Source organism: Mya arenaria, chromosome 5 (assembly GCF_026914265.1).
Source record: "Mya arenaria isolate MELC-2E11 chromosome 5, ASM2691426v1".
In the NCBI taxonomy this organism is placed as follows: Eukaryota; Metazoa; Mollusca; class Bivalvia; order Myida; family Myidae; genus Mya; species Mya arenaria.
The window spans coordinates 14391166-14418470 of record NC_069126.1 but is presented as its reverse complement, the minus strand read 5'-3'; the positions used below and the strand labels follow the sequence as shown (position 1 = coordinate 14418470).

General features: G+C 33.2%; 2 protein-coding genes across 2 annotated transcripts; one reads left to right on the top strand and one right to left on the bottom strand.

Moving 5' to 3' along the window:
* Nucleotide 1: 1 nt before the first annotated feature.
* LOC128233666 (uncharacterized) lies at nt 2–18415 on the top strand. Its single transcript, XM_052947455.1, has 6 exons — nt 2–660; nt 2731–2879; nt 3751–3861; nt 9156–9337; nt 11638–11818; nt 13667–18415. The coding sequence occupies exons 1-6, from the start codon at nt 647–649 to the stop codon at nt 14794–14796; spliced, it is 1767 nt and encodes a 588-aa protein (XP_052803415.1). The 5' UTR covers nt 2–646; the 3' UTR covers nt 14797–18415.
* Nucleotides 18416–19244: 829 nt separating this feature from the next.
* LOC128233675 (phosphatidylcholine transfer protein-like) lies at nt 19245–27071 on the bottom strand. The gene is made up of 6 exons (XM_052947471.1): nt 26766–27071; nt 26018–26135; nt 24300–24379; nt 23628–23799; nt 22223–22290; nt 19245–20954 (listed from the first exon to the last, which is right to left on the bottom strand). The coding sequence occupies exons 1-6, from the start codon at nt 26916–26918 to the stop codon at nt 20865–20867; spliced, it is 681 nt and encodes a 226-aa protein (XP_052803431.1). The 5' UTR covers nt 26919–27071; the 3' UTR covers nt 19245–20864.
* Between the last annotated feature and the right edge of the window lie 234 nt (nt 27072–27305).

The following is a 27305-nucleotide window of genomic DNA, read 5'->3' as shown; positions in this document are numbered from 1 at the left end:
TTTGTGATTATTTTTTTAATTGCGCACATTGGCAAATAACGTAAAATCATTGTCAAAATAAATTCTCATTGTACGTTTTGGTATATAGTATCTCAAACTGACTTATTTTCATGTTTGCGAACATAGTTATTTTTGTTTATTGTATGAATTTATTCGTTACTACTTTCCTCTAAATATTTGGCATTCCTTGGATATCTTCGCTGAGGAATATTGGCACAGAAAATCTTGTTTTTGGATTATGATAATTATGCTTTGAAAAATGACTCACTTAATGCAGATATTGTCATACCTGTTGCTTAGGTCATAGCTTTAACGAGATTTAATGAAAAAAGTATCTGTTGAAGTAACAATGGTGGTTAAAGGGTCATTGACCTGAGAATTTAGCTGTCAGATCTGTTGAACACTGTATAGCTAACAGGTACATGCACCTCAAGTACAGTGCCTCAGAGGTAGCTGTCTAGCTAAGCATCATTGATAAATTTTTGATGTGATGTTATCTTTTTACGATAGTATGTGCTTTAGAAGATAAGTTGGTGAGAAATACATTCATCTTTATGAAGAGTGATTTACTTATAAGAAGTGATTTACTGTTGAAGATGATCTCCGCTGATAGTTCTTGTCAGAGTTAGAAATATTTACAGCGAACATGGAACGATTAAAGTGAGTATATTCATTTCATTTTAATGAGAATCAGTAACCTTTGAAATGTTAGTATTAATTAATTTGTATTTATAATATATGGCAGATTTCACGTTTTGGTGACCAAAAGGTTCCCAGCGAATATTGATTTTTAAAATTTATTGCAGATTTGTGATTTCAACATAATCTTTTACAGCAATTTCTTATCTATCATATTTTAGAACATTTGCAATGATTTATTCATGCATTTTTATAAAAAAAAGAATTTTGTATCACCATACCATTTGTGCTAGTGTTACAATATTGCTGGTAAAAACTTTTTTTTTTAATATTTTGATCCAAAGAAGTATTTTGTCTTGCACTAAATGGTTCATTTATCTATAAAACAGATTGTACAGACAAAAAATAAAGATTGTTTCGTTTTTCTCAAATAAATTTATTGAAACAAACCCTAATTGGACAACAAGACAGAAAATGTTTTCTGCAAACATAGGTTTTCTTTTTATATCAGATCAGATAAGCTATAAACATAAATGTTTTGTTGTGGTAATATAAATGTCTCTAGTATGGTGCAATTATCATTACCTTTGATATTAAACATATATATTATAAATTGCTAATTGCGAGTATGTGCTAGTGTTACCACTAAACAGAATGAGTAACATTAGCAGTATGTCACATTAGCAGTTGGACAGAATGTTTCACAACAAATTAAAATACAGACCTACCACAGACTGTTTGAGCTTGATACAGTATAAAACAAACTATATAAATGATTGATAAACACGGTCAATTGATAATCACAAAAATTCTTAATTCTGTCCAATAAATAACGATATCAAACACAAAAGCGGTATGAATTCAATATAAACTACGTACCTAATGAATGAATACTTACAAACGATAGTTTACAGACGACATTGTTATGTTTGAATAATTGACTCTGGGAAAGTCATCAAATTTCAACGATTTTCTTGCTTTATTAAGCGCTTGTCTTAATGCTAGCGTGACATAATGTTAACGTTACATCGAAGGACAGAATGAGCCAAACTTGGATTAAGTTTTTATCAACGGTATTCACCACTATTTTTATCATTTCAATGTCAACTGTGAACCAGTCCAATATAAAAGTAATCGCTACCCGGATGTTAACCCTCAGTCGGTGTAAATTATTCACGAATAGAAAAGGTGCTATCGTCATGCTAAAATGGGACAGAATCGATTTTGAGTAACATTAACACATTTTTAGACCTAAAAAACTTTATGATCGGGAATGACCAATTTCTTGTTACATGCAATACTGTTTTTATCCGACACGTAGTCTTTGTTTTCAGTGATTTAATAAAGGTGTGTTTAGGCTTAAAACAGTTAGCAGTGGATCATGTCTGCTAATGTTACACAACAATTCGAGGACAGATTACCGTAACGTTATCACCATGCGCAATTACCGAAAATTTAAGTATATTACGAACGAAATGCAATCATTTTAGATATATTATTGTTTTAATTAACATTTCTTGCAAACATTATTCAACAGACAAGAATAAAATACTTACCAGATGTTACTGAAAAGCATCCTCAAAAAAGTGGTATATTTGTACCGGGAAGATTTTCTGTCTTTTTTGTCCTAAATATCGGCATATTTTTACATTTTTTTACCTTATTTAACACAATATTTTCATTATTTTAATACAAATCACTTCTATTAGGTGTTCTTATTGGGTTGGGAAAGGCAATTGCTGTATATATGACGTTGACATGCAATAACAATAAATGAAAGCAAATGGGCCAAATAATTGCCTTTTTTGTGAAATCTGCCATATGTTTAACTGGTTATTATACTGTGATAATACTGTTTATAAATTTTTTATATTTAAAATGTTTTTATTCTGTTGTGATATATATATATGTGATAAATAAAAATGATATAAAGCACGCTTTAAAATTTCATTTTATTTTTAACTTAAATTCATATCAACAATATTTAATTATTAATGGTTTCAAAAAATTTCTTTTTTGAAGATGCTATTTTTAAAACTGGATATTTCATTTTATTGTTGTTATTGACAAATATTGATGGGTTCTCTTCAGGTCGATACAGTTTGGTAGTGAGATCTACTCAAGGCAGCATCTAGATGACCTCCCCCTGGTTGAGATTGGTCCTCTAAATGATGAGATCATCGCCAGCTACTCAGGACCTGACTCTGGTCTCGCTTTCGGACTGGATAACAGAGCTACAAGTAAATTATACATGTATAGGGCTATTGCAATGTTTCGAAGAAGTAATTATGTGATTTTAATGTAAAAGTAATTTGCCATTGAAAGTAGCATGATTATAGATGTTTGATAGCAAAAGTCCAAATTAAAATATTAAAACCGGACAATTCTGTTAAAGGACTAGTTTAAGGAATGTTTGGCATGATAATCCCCTGCTGTGCATCTCCTGCTAATTTGCACTGGTGTCACAGTAGGGGCCAATTTCCTGTTTATTCGTTTATTGGCTCAGGGCCTATTAGGGTCTATTTCTATATTAAACCTCCAAAACTGCACAGCAGGATACCCAGATCGGAGATCTGATGAGAGGGATCATGGCAATTAGATTAAGATCAATAAACAGATCAACGAAATGAATTTCAAGGATTTGAAATTAGGTATCACATTGTAAACAAAATTAGATTGTTATCAAATACGTATATATATATAAATAGATCATAGTATTTAGTTTGGAATTTAGTTAGTCCATTTACAGTCGAAACCCATAGGCTAGATACAAGGGACAGGCAAAAACAATTCGAGTCTCGCGAATATCGAGCCAAGCGGAAATGCTTACATAAAGTAAAGATAAATCGGCCCTTCACAACAAATTCTAGCCAAAGAAGAAATCGAATGAAGTGATTTAGACCAACGGGTTTTGACTGTACACTGTTTTTTGCCATATTTCCAGTTTTATGAATGTGCAAAACAAATGTACATGTTAATCTACCCAAAATTACTTAATTTAATTTAAAACCTAGTTTATCATGATTATCCTTTATATAAATTCTACTCAAAAAAACATACACAATGTATTTCGAGGCAAAATTAGTGAGTTTAACATGCTATATATTCTAGGTTCAGACGGGGAAATAGCTGGTGCCCGGAATTGGAACATGAAGGACCAGAAGGCTTATGGCATCTGTATCTCCCTATATGAACAGCATCCTGTCAATGGCAAGATGTCAGGTAGGCAGACATGACGTTCTTGCTAGGGACCCCCATTTCCTACTTAAATGGCTTTTCCGACTTCTTTTATGATCTATAAAGACTATATGAAGCAAAACCTGTTGTAAAGACTTAGGGTAGGGTGGTATGGAGAAGGGAGACTTCTTTGACCTTGTCCCCTTCTAACCTGATCCCTGTGTTTCAGCTTTAAAGATTGACACCTGCAGTTTTTTGTATAAAAAACAGTTAATTCTTTGATTTAGGTGTATTCATACTCCGAAATAAGATTTTTCACAATTCATACAATTGTTTAAATATACCAAAAAGGAATACATATCCAGAACAATGATTCTTATGAAGTATACCAAGTTAAATTTGAACGAAAGTTTCAGAGAACACGCTATTTCTACATTATGAGACGATAAGATCACAGTAAATCTTCTAGCACTCACCATCATTGAATATTTTTGTGTTTTTAGCTATTAAAATACACAGTTACAATCTTGTTATCAGTAATTAATATATTCCATGAATGCATTATTTAGTTTGTAGTTAAACGTTTATCACTGAAAAATTATGATTGTTATATGTGCTGGGTTGATTTTGAATTTGGGTGTCACTTAAAGTTGGTCAAAATGTTTATTGATTGGTCAATATTTATCCAATTAAATTGCATGCATGTGCAAACTAACCACGAGATAACTTGCGGATGAATTTTCCAGTGTTATACAATTTGCCCCTGTTCTGATTATCATACTTGAACATTTGCAGCCATCTTATTTGATAAGACCTACATCTTTTTATAAACTGTGAATACCGCTATTCCCAATGATTTAATGTTATAATCAGTGTTTGACAGAGTGTTTATATACTAGAGGTTCCCATATATCAAATTGAAATGCATTTAGAACTGTTTTAGACGTTATGTAAATATCATGAAAATGAATTTTTTATGTATACATATAAGAGAAGCAAGCAAAAATAAGCCGCCGGTCGTCATATTAGAATCAGTGCATTTTCATGATCTTTATGAGGAATCTGGTCTTTGAGTAAAGTTTCTATTGTGTGAATGTCAATGATAAGTAAGACATCATCATATGTACATTAATCAGGCTGACATTAATACATATAAATTCTCATATTTCATGTACATTTCAAACATTAGTTTATAATTAAGAATATTTTACTGATTAAATAGAGCGTTATAAAGTTTCCAGTATAATACAAAAAAAAAATGTAAAAAAAATATGAATGAAATTAGTTTGAATTCATTTGAATTTATAAACAAGACTGCATGTACGGGGTAGTTATGTTGGACAAATTAATATACTGGATAATCATAATTTTCAGTAGTGAAAATCTTATTATATTTGTAGACCAAAATTTATAATATGTAATTATTCTTTGTTTTATGTAGTGACGATGCAATGAATGTATGATTCATAAATGTATCACTGTCTGTGAATGATGATAAATTTCACGCTGAATTTACTTTGATACATAAATACATTTTAAAACATTTGATCTAAATCCTTATCAAATATTCCAACCATATCTTCCAGCAGCCTTTGGCTGTACACCAAATCTGCACTTAACAACTTGATAGAGAGATGAACAGAATGATTGTTTTTCTAGATCATTATAACAAAGGATAAAATCTTCAGATATATTTGTAAACTGTTGTTTCACGAGAGTACTTATTCAATGTTAATCATGTTCTAGTGTTTTAAGGAAATTGATTTAATGATGTTGTTTCATGTTTAATAGGTTATGAATGACATTGTGCAGTCGTTAAGTACATGGCTATAATTGTAATGTTATTGATTAGTACCCTTATAAATTGTGGGAATTGTTCATCTGGTTCGAAAGCAAACATTCTTAATCTGTTCCATGAAATATGACACCTAGTCGGAAGTTGTTTTGAGAGCACCAATTGTAATCCAATCCTCATCTCATAAGATATATTCTGTTAGACTTTATAAAAAGCGATAACAAAACATGTATATCATATTTGGATGCATCAACACCAGATCCTAAATTGTGATAAAGAATTACACTACCCAGTAATTTCAAACAAAATTATAAGTCCTACAATGAAAAAGTAGCATATTTAAAGCCTGTTTTCAATTACAAAATAATATTTTATTGAGATTTGGTAACATCATTTCCATATTTTTGTATTTAAAACAAAACAAAACAAACTTTTCTAAGCTTTTCTAAGCTTTTTTTTTAAAAGACGGAAGAAAACTACATAGTATTCTTCTCCAAACAGAACAGTTTGTGGCCATTTGGGGACACAATTAGACAGAACTTGTTGTTATTCCTGAATCTGATGTTCAACCTGTAGCCCTGCCGTCTGGAACATATGAATATGATGGAACGTAATGCCAATAGTTCCATTCTCTGTTATGGAACGCTCATAATAGGGTTTATCTGATTGTCATACAATAGCTGTGTTTGTTACTGTCAAAAAGAAAATGATGGGTTTCCTCTTTCCAGACTGATAGATTACAAAACATCGGGACCGAATGTTCGGATCAATGAGAGAAATCACTGAGAAATTCTGTGCCAAGTTCTGGTTAATATGGATCTGTCATTTATTTTATATTGTTTATGGCAGCAGATAATTTTATCCTGAATGATAAAAACTCATTTATAATTACTATGGCATTATTTTACTGAGAGTCCTGATATAATATTCATGCTATTTTATGGTTGTTCCAGAAGTCAATATCTCTATGACTCTTTTATTTGCATTGTTTTCTCTGAATTGGAGAAGTACCAATTATTTGATTATAAAACTAAAACGAATATGCATGAGAGAACCATCTCTGTATTAATAAATAACATTCCATTTGTCCGCTTTGCCCCCTTGTAACCGAAATTCTTGATCTCATATTAATTAATCTGGTTTTAAAACCGCAGATCATCTGGGTCACATTTCTCGAAACATTTTAAGTTCCTTATAACAGGTTTAAGCTAAGCTGACTATTCTTGTTCCAGTATGATTTCTTTAATTCTTTCATTTTAAAAGGTTTTGAGGCTATTATAGAAAGCTATTTGAAAGATAATCCTGATGAACTACTTTTTGCTATGCAAAATCAAGCATAAGCAATGTATTTGTCTAAATGATATAAGGGAGCCCGTTATGCTTCGGAAATTTTGAAGAATTGGGCCCTGTAGTTGTTAAATCACCATACAATTAGAGCGAAATAACTTCTTTAAGAGAGTTGTCTTCCAGAAGTTGATTTAATATAATTATTTGGAAGTAATGGATCTTTTCAGGACTCACAAGTTAAAAATCTTTCTTTTTTGTGTCGCCTGAAAAGACGACATATAGGGGTTACTTTTGTCGGCGGCGGTGGTGTCGGCGGCGGCGGCGTCCGCGTCCCATTTTCGCTTGTCCGGGGTATATCTCCTAAACTATTAGTGGTATCAACTTGAAACTTGATCTGTACATAGATCTAATTGAGGGCAAGTGCAGTGCACAAGAACTGTTACTCTTGCTTCCATATTTTTAGAGTTTTGCCCTTTGTTATTTTTCATGCTTAAAGTTTTGTCCGGGGCATATCTTGTAGAATATAAGAGTTATTAACTTGAAACTTCATATGTAGATAGATCTCATGGAGGGCAAGTGCAGTGCACAATAACAGTAACTCTTGCTTTCATAGTTTTAAAATTATTGCCCTTTGTTAATTTTCATGCTTAAAGTTTTGTCCGGGGCATATCTTGAAGAATATAAGAGGTATCAACTTGAAACTTCATAGCTAGACAGATCTCATTGAGGGCAAGTGCAGTGCACAATAACAGTAACTCTTGCTTTCTTATTTTAAAGTAATTGCCCTTTGTTAATTTTCATGCTTAAAGTTTTGTCCGGGGCATATCTTGAAGAATATAAGAGGTATCAACTTGAAACTTCATAGCTAGATATATCTCATTGAGGGCAAGTGCAGTGCACAATAACAGTAACTCTTGCTTTCTTAGTTTTAAAGTTATTGCCCTTTGTTAATTTTCATGCTTAAAGTTTTGTCCGGGGCATATCTTGAAGAATATAAGAGGTATCAACTTGAAACTTCATAGCTAGATAGATCTCATTGAGGGCAAGTGCCGTGCACAAGAACCGTTACTCTTGCTGCCATATTTTTAGAGTTATTGCCCTTTGTTAATTTTCTTGCTTAGGTTTTGTCCGTGGCATATCTCGTAAACTATAGGAGGTTTCAACCTGAAACTTATTCCGTAGGTATATCTGATTGAGGGTTCAAATGCCACCTACACTTTAAAGTTAAGTGGCAACATCATTGTCTATAAATGAATAAAATGCCAATCTAACAGCTATAATGTCGACAGTAAATAATTTGTCAGGCGACACATCCGACTTGCGGAGTTCTAGTTATTCGATGAAACCGAAAGTTGTCTTTCAAAAATTTATTTTAATATCATCATAATGGAAGTAATGGATCTTTTCAGGACTCACGAGTTAAAAATCTATTATTTTTATTTGCTGAAACCAAAAGTTGTCTTTCAAAAGTTTATTTAATATCATTATATGAAAGTAATGGATATTTTCAGGACTCACCAGTTAAAAATCATTTTTATTGGCTGAAACTGATAGGTGAAAACAGGCCTGGTCAAATGTGTACATTCTGAATAAATAATGAGACTCAAGCTATTCCCTTGACAGTTCTGTGTGATCAGAGTTGTAGAGTTCAGAAGGGATAGATTTCCAGCCAAATGGCAGAAACATAAAATTGAATATTCACTTGATTTGTTGATATGAGATAATAGAACATTTCATACTGAAGTTTATGAGTTTAAACAGGTGGATGAGACCAAGTAGATTCCAAGCAAGATATAATTACATATCTGTCAGTCAATCACTGTCTTGTTTCTTTCCGGTACATCAGAACTTCAACTTATTTATTGGGATGATACATGGTATTATGCAGCTAATACTTTAATATGAATATGGCCTTAAAAACAATAACATTTGATTTGGGTTACCCATCCCTACCTATGATATAGGCCTCGTCTCCTGTTTTTATAGTCAGTTGGTAAAAAAAATATCTAAAAAAAAATTGTGTGTTATAAAATGTAGTTTAAAACCTTTAAAGCTCTAGACAGAAGATAACTTTAATATATCTTTTCCAATGATGACAATATCGTTCTAACATAAAGCCTCAGAATTTTTATTTAAAGCCTACCTACCCTCCCTGGTTTTGGAAAGGATTTAACCCTATTAACCAAATAAAAAAAATTGGCCTGTGCATAATAAATGTAGTATAGTTTTAAATTCTTTTATATTTTATTATATTTAGGTGATCCAGTTGCTGATGCCTTCGCGATCTGTGCCAGGGGAAACAACTGTGTCATGGTGATTGCTGATGGTGTTAACTGGGGTGAGAAATCTCGCCTGGCAGCCCGGGCTGCACTGTACGGAGCCATGGACTACATCAATACACGAATTTTCACCAACCGCAGATCCCCAGCATCCACTCATGTATGTACATGTATTTTGGTAACTTCTTGTATTCTTGTAGTCTTTGTTATGGTATTTTAATAGTTGTGGTGTTGTCCACATCTTTTGGAAAAAGTTGAAACCTACTAAGTTAGCCATAAAGCTTAAAAGAAATGGTTCCACTAACCTGACCGACCCTATTTTTCCTCTCGACTGACCCTATTTTTCCTCTGGACCCTACACTTTTTTCTGCCTGTAGTGTTGATTTTTTTTATATTTCCTAAAGAAAGTTAATTTATATGTGCCTATGTTAAAATTATACCATTTCATATTTGAAAATTTCTACAATAGTGATATAGCCTGATATAGGTATGTTTAGAACAGAACTCCGGGTCTCCCCCCCAAAAAAAACAGAAAAAAAGTTATCCCTACCTACTGACCATTATTTGGACCTGTTAGTGGAAAGTGAGAACATTTATTTTGTTTAGCCTTACACAAAATCAATTCAAATTATTCAAATAAATCTTGGCATGAAAAGAACCATAACTCTGGTTTCAGTAATCATTGTGTTATGCCCTTTACTTGACTGAAAAGCAGCAGTTTTTAGCTCAACTGGCCAAAGGCCAGAAGAGCTTATGTGGTGGTAATGTGTGCGTAGTTTGTGCATCCATGCGTCCGTGCGGTCGTGCGTTGTGCGTCTGTAAACAATTGCTTGTGAACACGATACAGTCTTCAGTTTTGATTGTATCTGGATGAAACTTGCACAGTATCTAGATATCCATTAGAGCTGGGTTCCTTTTGAAAACCAGCCAGATCCGCCCATGCATGCCTACATTATGGCCCTTGATAGTATAAAAAAAATGCTATTGTGTATACAATTGGTTGTGAACAAGATACAGTCTTCAGTTTTGATTGTATCTCGATGAAACTTGTAAAGTATCTAGATATCCATTAGAGCTCGGTTCCTTTCGAAAACCAGCAAGATGCCTAGATTATGGGCCATGAAAGTTTTAAAGAAATGCTTTCTATTTTTAGCCAGGTCTGCATGAGCGAATTCTATTTTTAGCCAAGTTTACATGTACATGTAAATTCAAGTCTAGAGTTAAGGGAGAAAATTTGCAAGTCTAGGATTTTGAGAGACAATTTGCTTTTTGCTTCTGCAGTTGATTTTGTGCATTACTCTGCCTTGTTCTTGTTGAAAGCCCAAAGGCCATTTTTTAGCTTTAAGTTCTGTAGTTTGCGCATTCATCTTAATAAAATTGGTTGTGAATGTTTAAATTATGCACCTGGTGTCATTACTGGCCACACCCAGGGTTCACAGGTTTGGTAAACATAAATCTGGAAAGGTTTGAAAACCTTTTTGTGTGTTAGTGCATCCATCTCTGCACAATTGATTGTGAATGTTTGTTCAAATTGATCAATGTTGTCCTAGGATGCCCTTGACTTTGACCTTTTGACCAACTTTTTTTAACTTTTAAAACTACATAAATTTTTACTATGAGTACAGTTTTGAAAGCATTTTTTTTTGTCAGATGACTTTTACTTGGCACATATTAAAATAGTTCATGCAACTAATCTGCTTACAATACTTTCTGGGCTCAGATGTTGAACATGCTACGTTTTCAGGTAACCCAAACACAAAACATAAACTATATGTCTGTTGCCTTTTACCCATACATACATGGTCTGGATTGATATGACCACAAAAGCCATGCCAGTAGAGCATAGGCCCTTTTGGGCCTCTTGTTTCTTGTTGTTTTATATTAATAGCTATTGTCAAGGTGTCATTCAACATGAGTAACAGGGTAGATTTTATATTCTCATGCTTGTTACAAGGGTTATCCATGTAGTTTCATGGTTCATTGAAATTGCAGTCGATATTTTATCAGGTATTATATGTATATTTGGTCCCTGCTCATGTCAGTTTGAGTTCTTGTAGCTTAAACATATTTTCACAAGTAAATATGAAAGAAGTGAACAAAATTAGCACATGCCTGCAAGCCCTGAACTGGTAAAATGCCTTCTGAGCTTGCTCAAGTTCTGCCTTTTACATAGCAGGGCTTTTTCAAAAAATTGATGCCAAGCAATAATAATAATTCGTGCTTGTTAATGACCAAAGTCTAATTTCAATGACAGAAAATACAGTACATGTTATTTCTGGTGTATGATATTGTAGAAAATGAATGTTTGATATCCAAAGTCCACTCAGCACAGGATGTATTGCAATCCTCAGAAAGTGGTTGGATAAATCTTACCAGGCGATACTTGACAGTCAGGGTGGACTTACGACCCTGAGAAACCATTTATTGATATAACTAGTATCATAACTCTATCCATTACAGGATGTGTTTGCGATCCTGCGGAAGTCGTTTGACAAGGCTCACCAGGAGATACTGGACCGCGAGGGCGGGCTGACGACCTTGTGTGCCTGTATGGTGTGTCCCGTAGCCAAGTCAACACAGTACGCAGTCTGTTGCCTCAATGTTGGGGACAGCTACGGGTACATCTTCAGTCATAACCAAGGTATGATTTATATCAGCAGTGCATTCAGGAGGGCTAGCGTTAGCTTAATGGAAGCAAATATTCTGTTTTGTATCCCTGTTGCAACGTAGTGCATACACTGCAAGCGGGGAACCAACCAGCAAACGTTCGCAGCAAACATGTATCCGCAGCATGGCAGGTCTCAATATTACATCAATATACAAATGGGGAGGAATTTAATTCCTCTCTGTTGTGCAGACGTTAAACTAATTGTAAATATAAACCATTGCTCACTGTTTCAAATGTTTCAGAGGTCTTGAAATTGTAAAAGTAATTTTAGATCATTGATGGCCACACTTTAGAAATGCAAGATAAAACAAGATAAATGCCATCAATCACCTGGTAGTTCACTCACATTGTGGCGGGAGTCCTTTGAGAAAAATTTGTAAATGTATGACATAATTTAATTTCTTTATTTATATAAAACCCAAGGGGTGACAGCCAGAAGGTTCTTTAGGATTTATTGTCACTTATAACCCTTTACTCTCTCACCCCTCAGAAACGCTTTCTTTTATATACCAAATTTGTACTTAATTTGTGTGTATTCCTGTTAAAGGGACTGTGGCACCAAAAAAAGTTTTTTTCTGTAGTGTAACGATTCTCAGGACAATTATCTAATAGAATGTGTTATGCTTTGATATCATAATTGTTAAAAAAAATTTACCAAAATGTAAAAAAAAAAATTTTGTCGGAGACCGGGTTCGAACCCGCGTCGCCAAAATTGAAATCCAGCGTCTTACTCCCTGAGCTACAAAGGCTTATTCTAATCGGGTGAAATAATAGCTATACACCTACCTCGGTAATATCACGTGATAACACCGACTAGCCAATCACGCATAAGGAATGAATTCTACATGGTAGACATACCCAGTAATCTTTTTTAATGGAAAAATACGAAGTAACTGCTAAACTTAAATAAATTGTAAACTATGTGGTACTTCAGTTAGTAAGTTTCAATGCATTGTACACATCGATGTCAAGTTTATGTCAGTTTTCGACAATTTTCTCTTTTTTTTTGCTATTTTATCATACGTGAGACAGCCCCTTTAAGCTATAATATGTATATTCAGCAATGCTCCAGCCAGGAATGGAAAATTATGTATATTTATTATTTATATACTTATTTCTGAAAATTTACTCTGTCGAATAAAAGGGGTCAGTGGTGAAGTTAAAAGGCAGCAGGGTGCTGGAAAAGGGCAGTGAGGTCCTCCTACCTGCTATTTAGGCCGTGCTGGAGCACTGTTCAGACTCTTACTCTGACTCATGTAATTAAGTGACACTCTTATTCAAAATCAATACATACACATGTAAAACAAACATAAATTTTGAGTGATTAAATTTCAACTACTTACTAAATAATGCATTTATATAAAATCTTAATAACTGATAACAAGTTTATAACCTTGTATTTAATAGCTGAAAATGCAAAAATATTAAATGATTGGTGAATGCTAAAAGATTTTCTGTGATCTACTTTCGTTTCATAAGGTAGAAATACCGTGTTTTCTGCACCTTTCTTTCAAATTAAAAGCAGTTTCCTTCATAAGAACCACTGTTTTCGACATTCATTAATCCTTTTGGTAAATTTGAACAATGGTATTAAATATGGTTTATCTTATTTGGGAGTAATAGTGCATCTTTAAGCATGTAGGCCTAGTACCATATATCCTGAACATCTGAGATTTAAAAAATATTTTTTTTAATTTTCTTGCTCTTGATATTATGCATGATAGCAAAATCATTTGAGATAACTTACTGCATATTGAATAATCACTATTTCACTATAAAATTTCATTAAATATGTGTAACAAAAGCCCTACCCTGTTGCAGGTATCAGAGAGGTGACACAGGGTTCCCATGATGTTTCTTTAGTCCGAGACATCCGCGATGCAGGGGGCGCCATTGGTCCGGTTGACGGGAAAAATCCAGAACTCCACAACCTTACATACGGTCTCAGTTTTGCAAATCCGGGTGATATTGTTTTTCTTACCACTGATGGAATCTCGGACAATTATGATCCGGTTGTGACAAAAATTGCTGTAGCTCCTTTGACAAGTGTTAAAAATGAAAACGAGCAACAGTCGGAAGGTGAAAATCATTATGAGTGTATGGAGTCTACCTCAGATCCAGGATGCAGCAGTATTTGTGGAAAACCTATTATGGAGCCACAGGAAAGGCACATTTACGCTATGAAAGAGATGGAGAGAGTATTACATGACTACGAGTTGATAACTGAAGAAGACAGTTCAGCTCAGGAATTGTGCAGTGCAATGGTGCAGCACGTGTTAATGACTACAGACCAGAAACGCAAAGTGCTAGAAAATCCAGATTTGTATAGACGTAAAAAGCTATCACTAAAAGATAAGCAAACGAGAGACTCGCAAATAGTTTCAAAAATGTCAGAGGCCCCTGGTAAGTTAGACCATGCTTCAATTGTTTCATATGAAGTTGGGGAATGGAAGCAGGATTTTGATACAATGGATTCTATTCCTTTAGAAAGTCAAACTTCAGAATCAAGTAGCAGCTCTAAACACAGCACCAACACAGACATCTCATACCCAAAGAGTCCAACCTCACCCTCCCATAACATTACATCTCCCAGCTCAGGTACAAAGAAAATCCGCCCTAAGAAACTCTTCAACAAACTTAAAAATAATCTCAACATTAAATCCACTCCAAACTCACCTACTACTGAACAAAGCCCAAGTATTTCCAATGTGACTTCACCTAAGAAATATCACTTCAAAAGGTCAAGGACAAAGTCAGAAGCAGGTGCTCTCTCACCAAGCAGCCCGGTTGCAAGGCGTGATGTGATGTCATCAGGGTTTGAAGACTTTCGGTACCAAGCGTCTCCTACCAGTCATATGCCTGTCAGTCCTACTTCACCCTCTAGACTTCCATATGCGGGGCATCAGTATCAACAGTACAGAAAGCCAGCCGGATTTGAATCTGCTGTTTAGTTTCAAAGCATGCTTTATAATTATCTATTGTACTTAGTTACTGGTTAATTTGGTTATAAATCAAAATTTAGCTTGTCAGTTTTTTGGAAGAAAAAAGGTTGATGTGTTGTCATAACCTTGGTGTGGTAATTTACCCATTGGTGTTATGCTTTTCTATTATGCAAAAACTATTTGTATGGCATAACAGGGTTTTACGCACCTATTTTCTGTTGGCAACAGTTTTTTAAAGTGAAACTCATATACTTACTAAATAATGCAATTATGGAAAATATTGTTTTTGATATTTATTCATCCTTTTCGGTAAAGTAGAACAATTGTTTTAATTGTGATAGATCTTATTTGGGAGTAATAGTGCATCAACTTTGCTTAGAATTGAGTTATTTGACTTACTTTTATGAACAAACTCAAAACATCAATTTTTCAATTTTGGAACAATCTGGTGTCTAGTCCCTTTAAGTTTAATTCAGGAAATTCAAATGAAACTTGATGCAAGCACTATACCTGTGAAATATGCATTATTAAGTAGAGAAAGACCCATCTCCCTGGCTTGACATATTTTGAAATTAAGCCCCTTAATAAAGTAAGAAGAACAGATGAGCTTTGCCACCCCATTGCAGTGCTCTTGCGTGATGTCTCCTAACAATATAGTCATTTATTTAAGCATATTTTTAGTTTATTTTGAAAATGACTCGTACCTTTTAAACTGGGAATTTTTGCATTGTTTTTGCTTACAAAGTTGGGAATTTTTATTAAACAGAATAGAACCGAACAATCAGAATAAAAAGTGTTTTAAATTTTTAATTCAACATTTTGACATTAAATCACAAAAAAAATTAGTGACAAGTCAGGCATTGTTGTGTTGTGTAGGTTGTTGATTCAGTCTAGTGCTTATTCAATTTGAGATACTCATTTATTAAGCCATCATATTGTTGTTAGTGCTAAAGGCTTGTAGCCTTGTGCTCATTGCTGATCATTTGTTAATTTGTTCATAATTTGAAGCAACAGTATATTATAACATCTTTAACTTAATGGTTGTTAAACATTTAAAAATACCAGTGTCATTGTCTTTCATTTTAAAATCAAATTTATTGCAATCAAAGTTCATACAGAATGAAATGCAGAAGAATAACTTAGGGCTATTCCAGTAAAACATATAACCCACAGGGGGAAGGCAATTATTTAAATAGTAAATGAGTGGGTGTCTGTTTTCGCTAATTTGGACCCCAAAAGGGAAATTTTTCTTCTGTGTGTGTGTGTGTGGGGGGGGGGGGGGTATATTTTAAGTGTGCTTCCCCCCAGGGGTTAAATGTTCAAATAGAATACCTCTTATCACATGTGAAACAATATTGAGACTGTGACTGTTAGCTGGTTGTATTGGCAGCAAAAAAAACATATTTATAACTAATTTTTTACTATCAAATATTGATTCCCATCAGTCTTACATTTTAAACTGGTTATTACCATCCATCTATTCAGCTTTGAGCTATTAATTTTCAATGAGTAATTTGTTGTAATTTGTAATGCATTTCTTAGCTAGCTTGCTCTTATAAATGACTTATGGTGCAGATATTTTATCAGCTTAAAAGAAGTATTCTGTTCATGCTTTATTAGCCATGCGTGGATTTGTCATTTACTCATAAGATCAGGCTACTATGGTGCATATCACTTTTATGATACCAAATACTTAAAGCATTATGTATCTTCCCAGATTTCAATGAGTCATAAAACAGGGGAAGTATAATATGGATTCTCTAATTACGTTAATTGATTTAGTAAATCGTTGTATATTATATGAAGCCAGTATCCAGAAGTGTGTTTTTCAAGTATTTGTCAAATGCTATTGTATTGTTAAACTTTGATACAGGCTATTCTGTTTAAGCATACAACCCATCCCAGATGGAACTTCTGGTTGGGGATGGGGGTTACCTGACCCTACCTATAAAGACCCTACCTTCAAAATAGGAGCCAATCCTACCTTTTTTATAGTTAGTCGGTTAAAATAATCAATTCTGAAAAAAGTCTATTCTGAGATGAATGTGTTCTAATATGTAGTTTAAAAAGCTTTATAATGACGATTAATTTTAAATAATTCCCCAGTTTTAGAAAAAGATGTAACCATTAGCACACAGTTTATTTTTTTGGCCCCAAGAAGGCACTTTTGAATTGTATTGTTCCCTTTTATAAGTTAAATTAACATGAAAATTGATTATTATTTTTTTGTCACCCTGGGGAGAGTGTAATTTTCAAATGTAATAGCCCTTATAAATATGAATCTAGAAAAATATAATATATTCTACATGGAATATACTTAAATCTACAATGTCATATTTTCCAGTTTTTTATTCAGTCACTTTTATACAAATCCACATTATCCACCTTAAGCTCTGGTATGGTATTTGCAGCTTGCTTTGTAATAATGGGGGGAGGGGGGGGGGGGGGTATGCTGTTGTGTGCCATATTATTTTTTGCTATGTGTATTCATAAACAGACAAGTAATTGAATTCTTGTGTATACATAGGGTATTCAATGTTTGTTTATAAACGCAGAATTTCTTTGAAAAGGTTGTGTATAGTAGAAATATTTGTTTGCCATCATATTTGTGTTTTGATCAATGTTTATTGTTTTCATACATTCAACATTTAGATTTGTGTTTTCCATTAGAGAATTGATCTCGCTAAGTGTTTTGTCTCCTGATTTTTATTGGTCAGTATTTCTCAAAATTTTGTTACTTAATATGACTAGTATTTAATTGTGCAATATTCATTTTAAATTCTTGAATGAAAACATAATGTAACATAGATTGAATTTCTTTAAGCGACATGTATCTTTTGAACCTATATCATAAATGGAATAAAGCACTTAACAGAGTGTGTATCATGAAAAAGTGGATGTTACCAGGTATTCAATGTGTCTATAGTGGCACTTAAACTGTCTTGCTAAAGAGCTAGTTTTTATAGCAACGCGGTAGAGTGCCACCATGAAGAGTGAAAAGAAATGGGTGTTCGAACCCTGCCAGATGACCATAGCAATTTGTGCAGTCTGTAACAATTGGCCCCCCAATGTGGGACCTATGCTGGTTGCAAAATAACTTGATAAGCCTCAAGGTCATTGCAAATTGAGGAAATGTGATTCAAATGTAACAGACTGCACAATTTTTTATGTGCACCTGTCGGGGTTCGACCCACAAACTTTCGCTCTGCAGGCGGACACCTGACCGCATCGCTATAAAAGCTAGCTCTATAGCGAGACAGTATAAGTGCCACTTTATACATATTGAATACCCGGTAACATGGATATTAGCTTCTCAAAATGGCATTCATAGATAGTTTGGTCAGTTTAAACCTCGGGTATTTATTTTCGTGCTCAGTGTTTTATTAGTGTATTTTTTATACATTTTTTCAGTAGTTATGTAGTAGAGCATTTTTTGTGCAGTTTTTTCCTTGCAAATTTAAGAATTAAGAAATGTTAAGTGTTTAAATGTGGTAGTACACTTCAGACAAAACAAACGTGAAAGTATATTCAAATAGTCAATTTATCTTAATACCATACTTACATACTATTATTTGCCTTTCATTGGTTGTTTAAGATAAAAAATAAAATAAAACAAATTTAAATCATATCCAATGGTTGTGTTTAAATAGTTTATTATTGTGACACCTGAAAAGGCAACATTTAAGTATTCCATTTATTTAGCGACTGTGGCGGTGTTGGCAGCATCAGCTAAACCATGTGCAGGCAATGCAAGAACTTGAGTAGTCTATGATGATGAAACTTGGTGACATTGATGGTAGGCATAATATCTTGGTCAAGGTCGATTGTTGGATAAATTGTCCTAATAACTCCAGAGTAATGTCCCTTTTACATAAAAAATATAAGGTTTTTAACTTTAATTTACATATTGATTAGCCAATTATGGTGAAACTTGGTGACATTGTTAATGGTAACAATGTCTAGGTCAAGTTTGAATTTCCGGTGGCTCACCCCAGAAACATGAGAGTTATGCCCTTTTTACTTTAAACTATTTTTACAGACTCGCTTAATAATCAATCCTGATGAAACTTGTTTATTGGCACCATATCTCAGTCAAGTTTGATGGTGAGATTGATCACCCTAGTAACACCAGAGTTGTTCCCCTTTTCCATTGCAATATAGATTTATGTCTCCTGCAGACTATAACCTACATATTTATTAGCCCATCATCTTGAAACTTGGTGAGAGTGTCTGTGGGCAGATAATGTCAAAGCCCAGTTTGGTCATAAGACAGAAATAAGACAGAATGCCATGAACCTTTTATATGAAAATTACTTTGAATATGTTCAAAGCTATATTTGGTTAAGCTATAATGAACTTGGGATGATCAATCTTAGGGCCAGTATGGAAGATTGAGTGTGTGCAGGGTGTGAAAACTGTTCAGGTACTTGAGAAACAATCATATTGCAATGTTACACTTTTATTATCACAGTAAATTTACAAGACTTTTTACAAAGCTTGAACACAAGAATCAAATTTACATTGTAAATTAAACTAAATAATGGATGAATAACTATTAATATAACAACATATGGTAATTTAACAATCACAGTAATATACATTATTATATAAGTTCAGATTCAAATCTGACGTGAATCGTGTAATAAAGTTACGCTGCATAGACTTGCAAATAAATGTAATTGCAAGGCTACACAAATTTGTTTTGAGCCAGAGGGCAAAATAAAAATAAAGATTACACTTTCTAAATCATGTTTAAAACTGCAAGCAAACATAGTTTGTCCCAAATAATGGATACTCGGAATGAAAATGTTTAACAATAATGCCCTAAGAGTGCAATTTCAAACTTATTAAATGTTGTTAAAGGTTATACCCTTACAAAGAACACACACAAAAACATTTAAGCCTGATTTTATTCGACAATCGTAGGAAAGCAGTTTTATTAGTATGTTAAAAAATGTCTTCTATTTGAACTGATTAAAAAAATGAAAGAAACATCAATTTAGTGTCGCCTTATACAAGCCACAGTACAGTACACAGCGCATTAAGATTCAAGTTAACTATTTGTGCCTTTTTTATGAATTGAATTTAAAAGGCAACTATATAATACTCTTATTAAAAACTACAAAGAACTATGAGGAATTAAATGTGTTTTAAGCTATATGTTTTAAATTAATATGTAGGTACAACTTAAAAACAAAACAAAAATATCATTGTGTTGCTCTGCAAATTGTAAATAACTGGTAAAAAAAGATAATGCAACACTATTGCAACTTCAGTTACAATAGTGTTGCGTTGAAAAATTAAATGATATTTTCTCATTTTCAGAGGCAACAGTATTGTAACTAATATTTATTCAAATATAATAAAAACACAACATTATAATTCAAATTTCTATTTGGATTAATAAATTGATTCTACTTTCAAAGACAAATATACTAAGACTCTTACAAAATATGTATAATAAAAAAAATTGTGAAGTTTTTTCAACCTCCTGTAAAATTTGAAAAAATGAGTTACAATAGTGTTGCGTTGAGCCCTCGACATGTATCATATGGTTGACAGAATTAAGTATCACTTCAAACAGCTTAAAATATGACTAATGCATCGTTAAAATAAAAATCAATATCATTATCTTATGAGGTTGATATATCATTGAGGCTTGGACAATATAAAAGTAAAAACTTGTCAAAAAATAATGAGGTAATTATTGCATCAGGGAAAATGAATTGTACAACTCGTACTAAAATTTCATACTTCAATAAATACATGTTAAAATGTAGAAATGCACAAACAAGAATAGCTTTGTGTCATGTTTCTTTTAAGGTATTCGATGTACAATTATTATTATGTGAAGTTTGGATGACTGGTGACCCCGTATTATTTGGTAACATTTGAAAGGATTTCAAGAGTAGAGAAAAAATATTTAAAAATTATACCAAATGAAAGGTATTACAAACAAGCTTTACTGAAATTATATGGGGACACCACACATCATAATTTACCATTATGGTTTATGGCTTGATAAAACAAAAATCTATGATTTATACATTAGATATCTTAATAAGTGGAATTTCATGCTAGCTGGACTGGGACTGTTTTTTACTCTGATATTCTGGATATCCGCGACAGGCTTTTTGCATAATCGACAGGAACTCTGGTACACCAGTCTGCAAAGAAAATGACAGGGGTTGATTAATATTTGGTTTAATTATATTTTATTCCATGGATATAAAATGTTTACACAATACATGTATATGATAACAATAACAGCAGAGAAACAGTGTGATTTAACATCATTTAAGTTCATATATAGGACATGCAAAGGGATTGTGTCACAACTTTTACCAACATCGGTTACAGGTCTTTCCTAAAACTTCACATACATGTAATCAGATAAGTAATTATGTTGTCACAAAAGCTATGAAACAAATGTCATATTTCATATGATAGTATGCACAGGAATACGAAATAATGTTGTCTATATCTATGAGAACAGGGCTTTCTAATTAACTATGGAATGCTACAGAACTGACAGAATAAAATAAATAATAAAATCCGACCATGAATGAGAAAGATATGGACTGGACAAAAACAGGAGGGACCAACATACACAAAATCATCCTAAGTTCAGAAGGTTGCTGTGACCTTGACTTGGAGGTTGGGGCATGTGTCTTGTGCGCAACACATCCTCATAGTATGGTGGTCACTTCTGCCAAATAATTTTAAAATCTGACCATGAATGAGAAAAACAAGTGATTCCTATATAGCCCCAAATTCACTTTGTGGAGCAAGGCTGTAATGAAAGAAATGTTGTGAGAAAAAAATGTAAGAAAGAAAATTGGTGAGGGGTCGGGTGGAGAACTAACGGTAAGATAAACTACAAGTGGTGTGTTCTTTCTGCTTACTGTGGAGTGTTATGGCAACGATTAGTGTACGGTACATTCAATATAGTGATGTACTTCCATAAATATAGCAATATTATCATCATCTGAAAGAAATGAACATCAAATTTTTTTATTGTTAGTGCTCAACGGATGATCTGAATAACACTTAGTCTTTGGACTGTAAAAAGATAGCAGTTATTAATAGAAACTAGTATCGAAGAATTCTTGTTTAGTGAGAAAGTGAAAAATTGTATTTCACAATAATACAGGACAAAAAATCTGGCTATTACTGTATGAATGTATTAAAGTGTTAATGTTCATGCCTTTGTCAATGGACAAACATATTGGCTGATAGTATTTATATTTACTTGTTAATATTCCATTTAGATATTTTTTTGTTTTATTAAGTCGATTAATTGGTAGCTTGCGGGCTGGCTAGTATAGAGGCATTTGACGCTTAACACTAAGACAGTTTGCATTTTTTTAAGTCTTCTTAACAAATTAAGTTGGCACTGGGCTGTGCAAATAACAAAAATAAGTATCAATTTTACCTTGGCTCCCCAGTTGATCAACCATGTGGGAATGGCACCTTTTGGGTTGTCATAATATCTCATGTATGCTGAAATACAATCACATTGTCATGCATGAAATATGTATGTTTAATTAAATGCATATTAATATATAAATAACATAGCAAAAATCAAATGTCACCTTGATAAAATTACTCTCAATATCAGTTTCCCCTTGATGCCAAGTTAAATATGAGTAACAATTAGTTGCATTTTATCAGTACAGTTTATTAGTTTTTTAAGGGCACAATATAGGTTGATTCACAAAGTATTTTGAATTTTTATTTTTAGGCATTTTTTCCTCATATGACTGTAATGAACAAAAGAGTAAAATGCATATGATTTGTGTACAGTTAAAAAAATATTAGCTTTTATAATTGTTATTTTTTTATTAATAGGAATGTGGCCAAAAATGCCTCGGTTAAAAACCTTCACAAAGCTTACACAAATCTTATGTTTTTTGTTTTGACTATTAAAAATCAAATGAGTAGAACTTACAGTATGCATTAAAATAAAAAAATAAAAATTGGCATCAACCTACTATATTTTGTGCCCATTTATAATGTGTTCTATAAATGCCATGCAGGAACACTCAAAAGCATAATTCATGTTCTTAGAAAACATATTAAAAAGGTTTTATGCACTTGAGGGCCCCCTTTCAATAAAGATTGTAAGTCTTAATATCATAACTTTCTAGGCGTCACACCGTTTTTAGTAGAATCTGCCCATAACATTACAATTGTACCCAAGCACTCCGAAGCAGCGGAAGGTTAACGAATAAGATCTTACAGGGTCCAGGCTCTAGTACTGGTTTCTACCCAAGAAATCAAATAAAATTCAGCATTCATATACAAAAAAAACAGCTCTACAGCTAAGCTTTTCTTGGACGTGTGTTTCCGGTCATGTGACCAGTGCTGGAAAAACCCATCTTACATATGTAAGATGAGTCACGCGCAACAACGCGCCACTTCTTATTTCAGTATGGTTTATGAAAGACATAGTATGCCATTTCAATAAAGCGCAATCAAATATATATGTTTGCAAGACTTTTAATTAAAATCAAAAATAATTCATCGTAAAAAACGCTATTTTCAGTTATTTAAAATTACTGCGCTCTATGACGTCAGTAAACAACGTCACACACGCTTTTTGATGTAATTGTACAAAAGTTCATTTTTTCTACGTCATTTTTCCACAAATTCATAATTTTAGGTATGCAAGAAAAAATATCAATCATTTTTTTCCGTTCCGGATCGAAAAATCCGACCCTCGGGCACGCTGCGTGACCGGTAACTCAGCAAGCCTTGTTACCGGCTTTCGCACGTGCCCTCGGGTCAGATTTTTCTATCCTTACCAGAAACACATGATAGATACTTATAATCCCTACCTTTTGATCCCACTTTGCCATCTGTAGTGAGGACACAGCTCTGTAGGTAGTCATCCACCCTTATAACCCCACTCTTCTCTGGTATTGATGGAACATTCTCACTGCGTGCAAGGACTACCCACACTTTATTACCGTTGTAATCCATCTCACGTAATGTGCGAGCGTATACATACTGTGCTGAGTTAAGGAAGGTGATATTAAAGATGATTATTTTATATATTTGCAAAAAATGAAACTCTGTCTTATACAAAATTTGTCTGAAAAATTTCAGAATTATGTTATCTTTCAAAATAGTATTTCTTGGGGTATTATCAAACTGGTATAGTTTTGCATTCATGTTTTTTTTAATCTGCTAGTACATCATAAGACGTCTTTTCCTACTTGATATCTCAAATATTTCTAACAGACTGTTGCATTTTATACGAATACAAATAAAAATACAACTACCAAACCAGACAAAAGACTGAGCTTGTTAGAAATTACTTACGCTCACTCTTTATAATGCTAATAATGATATCATAACAATGATTTTAACATTATTTTTGTCTGACTGTTGTCATGCAGTTCTGTTTTAATGTTTGATAAAAGTTACTCCTAAAGTCAATGAACATTTCCATCAATGTTTGACAAATATACAAAAAAAAACATAGAGGCAGCTGAACCAAAGGATACATCTCTGTTCCACATTGGCCAGGGGAAGTTCACGTTCCAGTAGATCACCTTCTTCCCATCAGCCTCGGTCTCATTCAGCTCTGGAATACAAGGCAAGCTCATTATAGCCATACACATATACATGTAAGTCTTTGGTATAAAGTTATGAAAATACCTATTCAAGACGGAATATGACTCAATTCTATGACCTTTCAAAACAGAGTGGTCAAGGATATATATTGCTGTGGAAATATATAACAATTCTTTTTATAACAATAACTTCATTTCATATCAAGTTTCAACAATGTTCATTTGTACAAAATACAAACGGATAATATTTACGTTCATCTAGAGACTATTTAATACAATCTGGGACCAGTACAATCCTACTTCTAGATATGAACAGTGTAGAGAAAAAATGACAATTGACCCTGATCATGAATCATGAAGAGTTATAAAAAAACATATTTCAGTATTGTGTTACAACTGCATTAGCGTTATGTCTTTAAGGCAATTTTATACGATATAACAATTATCTGCTATTATTTTATAAAACCATAGTGTCGATAGCCTTGTTTAAATTTATCAAGAGATGAGATACCATTCAAAATTTTAATATAAGGATTTCTCACATTTTTGTGTGTGTTCATGCTGTATGAGCGTAGGAGGGCACACTTGAAAAATCTCCAAAGAAGCACTAGTACATGACAGGGGTGAATGCGAAAAGGTTCTAAGTGACATTAAATAAAGAAGATAGAACCTTTTCGCTTTCATCCCTAACCCTTGTACACTTCATCAGATTTACTTGCATACCCTCAAACCTTCCAACAGTAAAACAAACAATAAAGTAGTGTTGGGAATCGGACAGAAAAAATACTATCGATAATCAGTTTATGAAACCGATCAATGATCGATTATTAATCGATTTAATTATTATTTAATTATCTTTGGTCATCATTTTTAAGGCATACAGATACAGTGCATGCACCAATTTTAAGCACCAATGTTCCCTTACAATATTGTTTGTAGATTTCTTTATATAGATTACATTGTTTATTCAGAACGCGACTATCGTTTAGTGTTTACAAGTTACTACAGGTATAACAGAACATGAGACCACAGGCTCTAATTTTTGTCTTACATTTAGTATTGTATACATGTGTAAAATAAACACAAAAAAAGATATTAATTTCATTTGAATAATCAGTCAGTAACAAGTACAACAAGCAGTTGAATATTCTATATGTTTTACAAGAACAGTTCCTGTTTCTTTCAGAAAACTGAGAAAAATAAATTCTTAAAAGGTTTGAAGAAGACGGTATCATGTTTTAAAAATCACTTTTTAACCACAAACATGAAAAGTTGAGAACCAATCCTTTAATAGCAGTTAAATTACAAAGAAAAATTGTAATAAGTTTCTGTAGTGACTTATGAACTTGATAAGAATATGAGTACATAACTTAACATAGTAAAACCTTAATATTTCAACATAAACTAGAATTAACAAGAAATAAGTGAATTAGTCGGTAGCCGTTACGTCCCTTGTTTCTAAAATTGTTCAAATTTCACTATTGATTGTCGCAGACATAGGTATTTCCGATCAATTGTCGATTATAATCGATCATCGTCACAACACTACAATAAAGGGTATAATCCTGAATTGTTCAGTCTAGTGAATACAGAAATCAAATGTTTATGACTTCAAAATTGTTCTAGCCATTATATATGTAGACTTTTACCTTTAGCATATGTATCCCAGGTTTTACGATATTCCAGATCCATGTAGACCTCTGCACATACTTCAGGATTCACATCATCCAGGACTCCATAGATCTTGTATTCATATAGGCCTGATGTCTGAAAGACAAGTTACATAACTCTTTTGCACTGATGTTGATCCTTCTAATCACTTAGAGTACATTAGAAGTAAAGCCCTTAAAAGAATGTGCATCATGCGAAAGCTCAAATTCCAACTGGACGGAAGAGGTCTTGAAGTTATATACTTTTCATACATTTGCCCAAATCTAGAATATGTGTGTTAAACATACAGGCATATCGCTTTGAACTGCAGCAAGATACTATCGACCAAATTCCGAATCTGAGGGGAATACAGATGAAGAAAGGTTGCTGGATCATGGTATTGTCACTGTTGAATATGGTTGAGTTGGTTACATGATGTGCATTACCTTTGGTACATATACACAACTCTGTGAAATAAAATCTTGACATTGCTGAACAATATGTATTTACTTTGGTTCACAATGATGCGTGTACTTTTTCTCAACATAAAAGCTTGATTCACAACAATAAAGGGACTGATCCAACTTATTTTAAAATAAATGAACACAATTTTGGCATCATTTAATATGTGAACAAAACTCTATAAGTGCTTGACCAACTCTGAATAAAAAATATATGATGAAACAGTGCCATGATGGAACTTCGTCGCAGATTCCTTATTCATTTTGTGTCGATGAAAATTCTTACCTCATTGTACATCCTGTAGATTGTGACGCCATGTGAGCTGGTGAAAAACTCCCATCCCTCTATTTGTGGGTTATCTAGCTCCTTGCAAGCATCCAGGAAATCAGAATCTTTGAACGCACAAAACCCACTAGGAAAAACTGACTGACCTTCCATTTTTAGCTTGACCAGGAGTGATACCTGTGTAGTTCTGATTTTAAATGAAAATTTGGTAACTATCAGTAACGTTTTAATTCTTGTTTGTCACGCCTTCTTTGATTAAACCCTGACACGAATTCACATGTTTTGGATCTGTCAAAGTTTGTTTACTTCCGCTTCTAAGGGACATGCGCATTAGACAAGCAAAGGGTAGTTTTGCATTTGGATAGACTCTATGAAGTTATGAAGTTATGTATATGATAGTATAAATGTCATGATCAAATGAGCCGCGTCGCGCGATTTAGGGCCTTCGGACATATTTTCACTATTACAATGTTTTAAGGTATTTGAATGGCATGGTATTTCAGGAAGATATTCTGAGAATTTCATGATGATATCACTTAA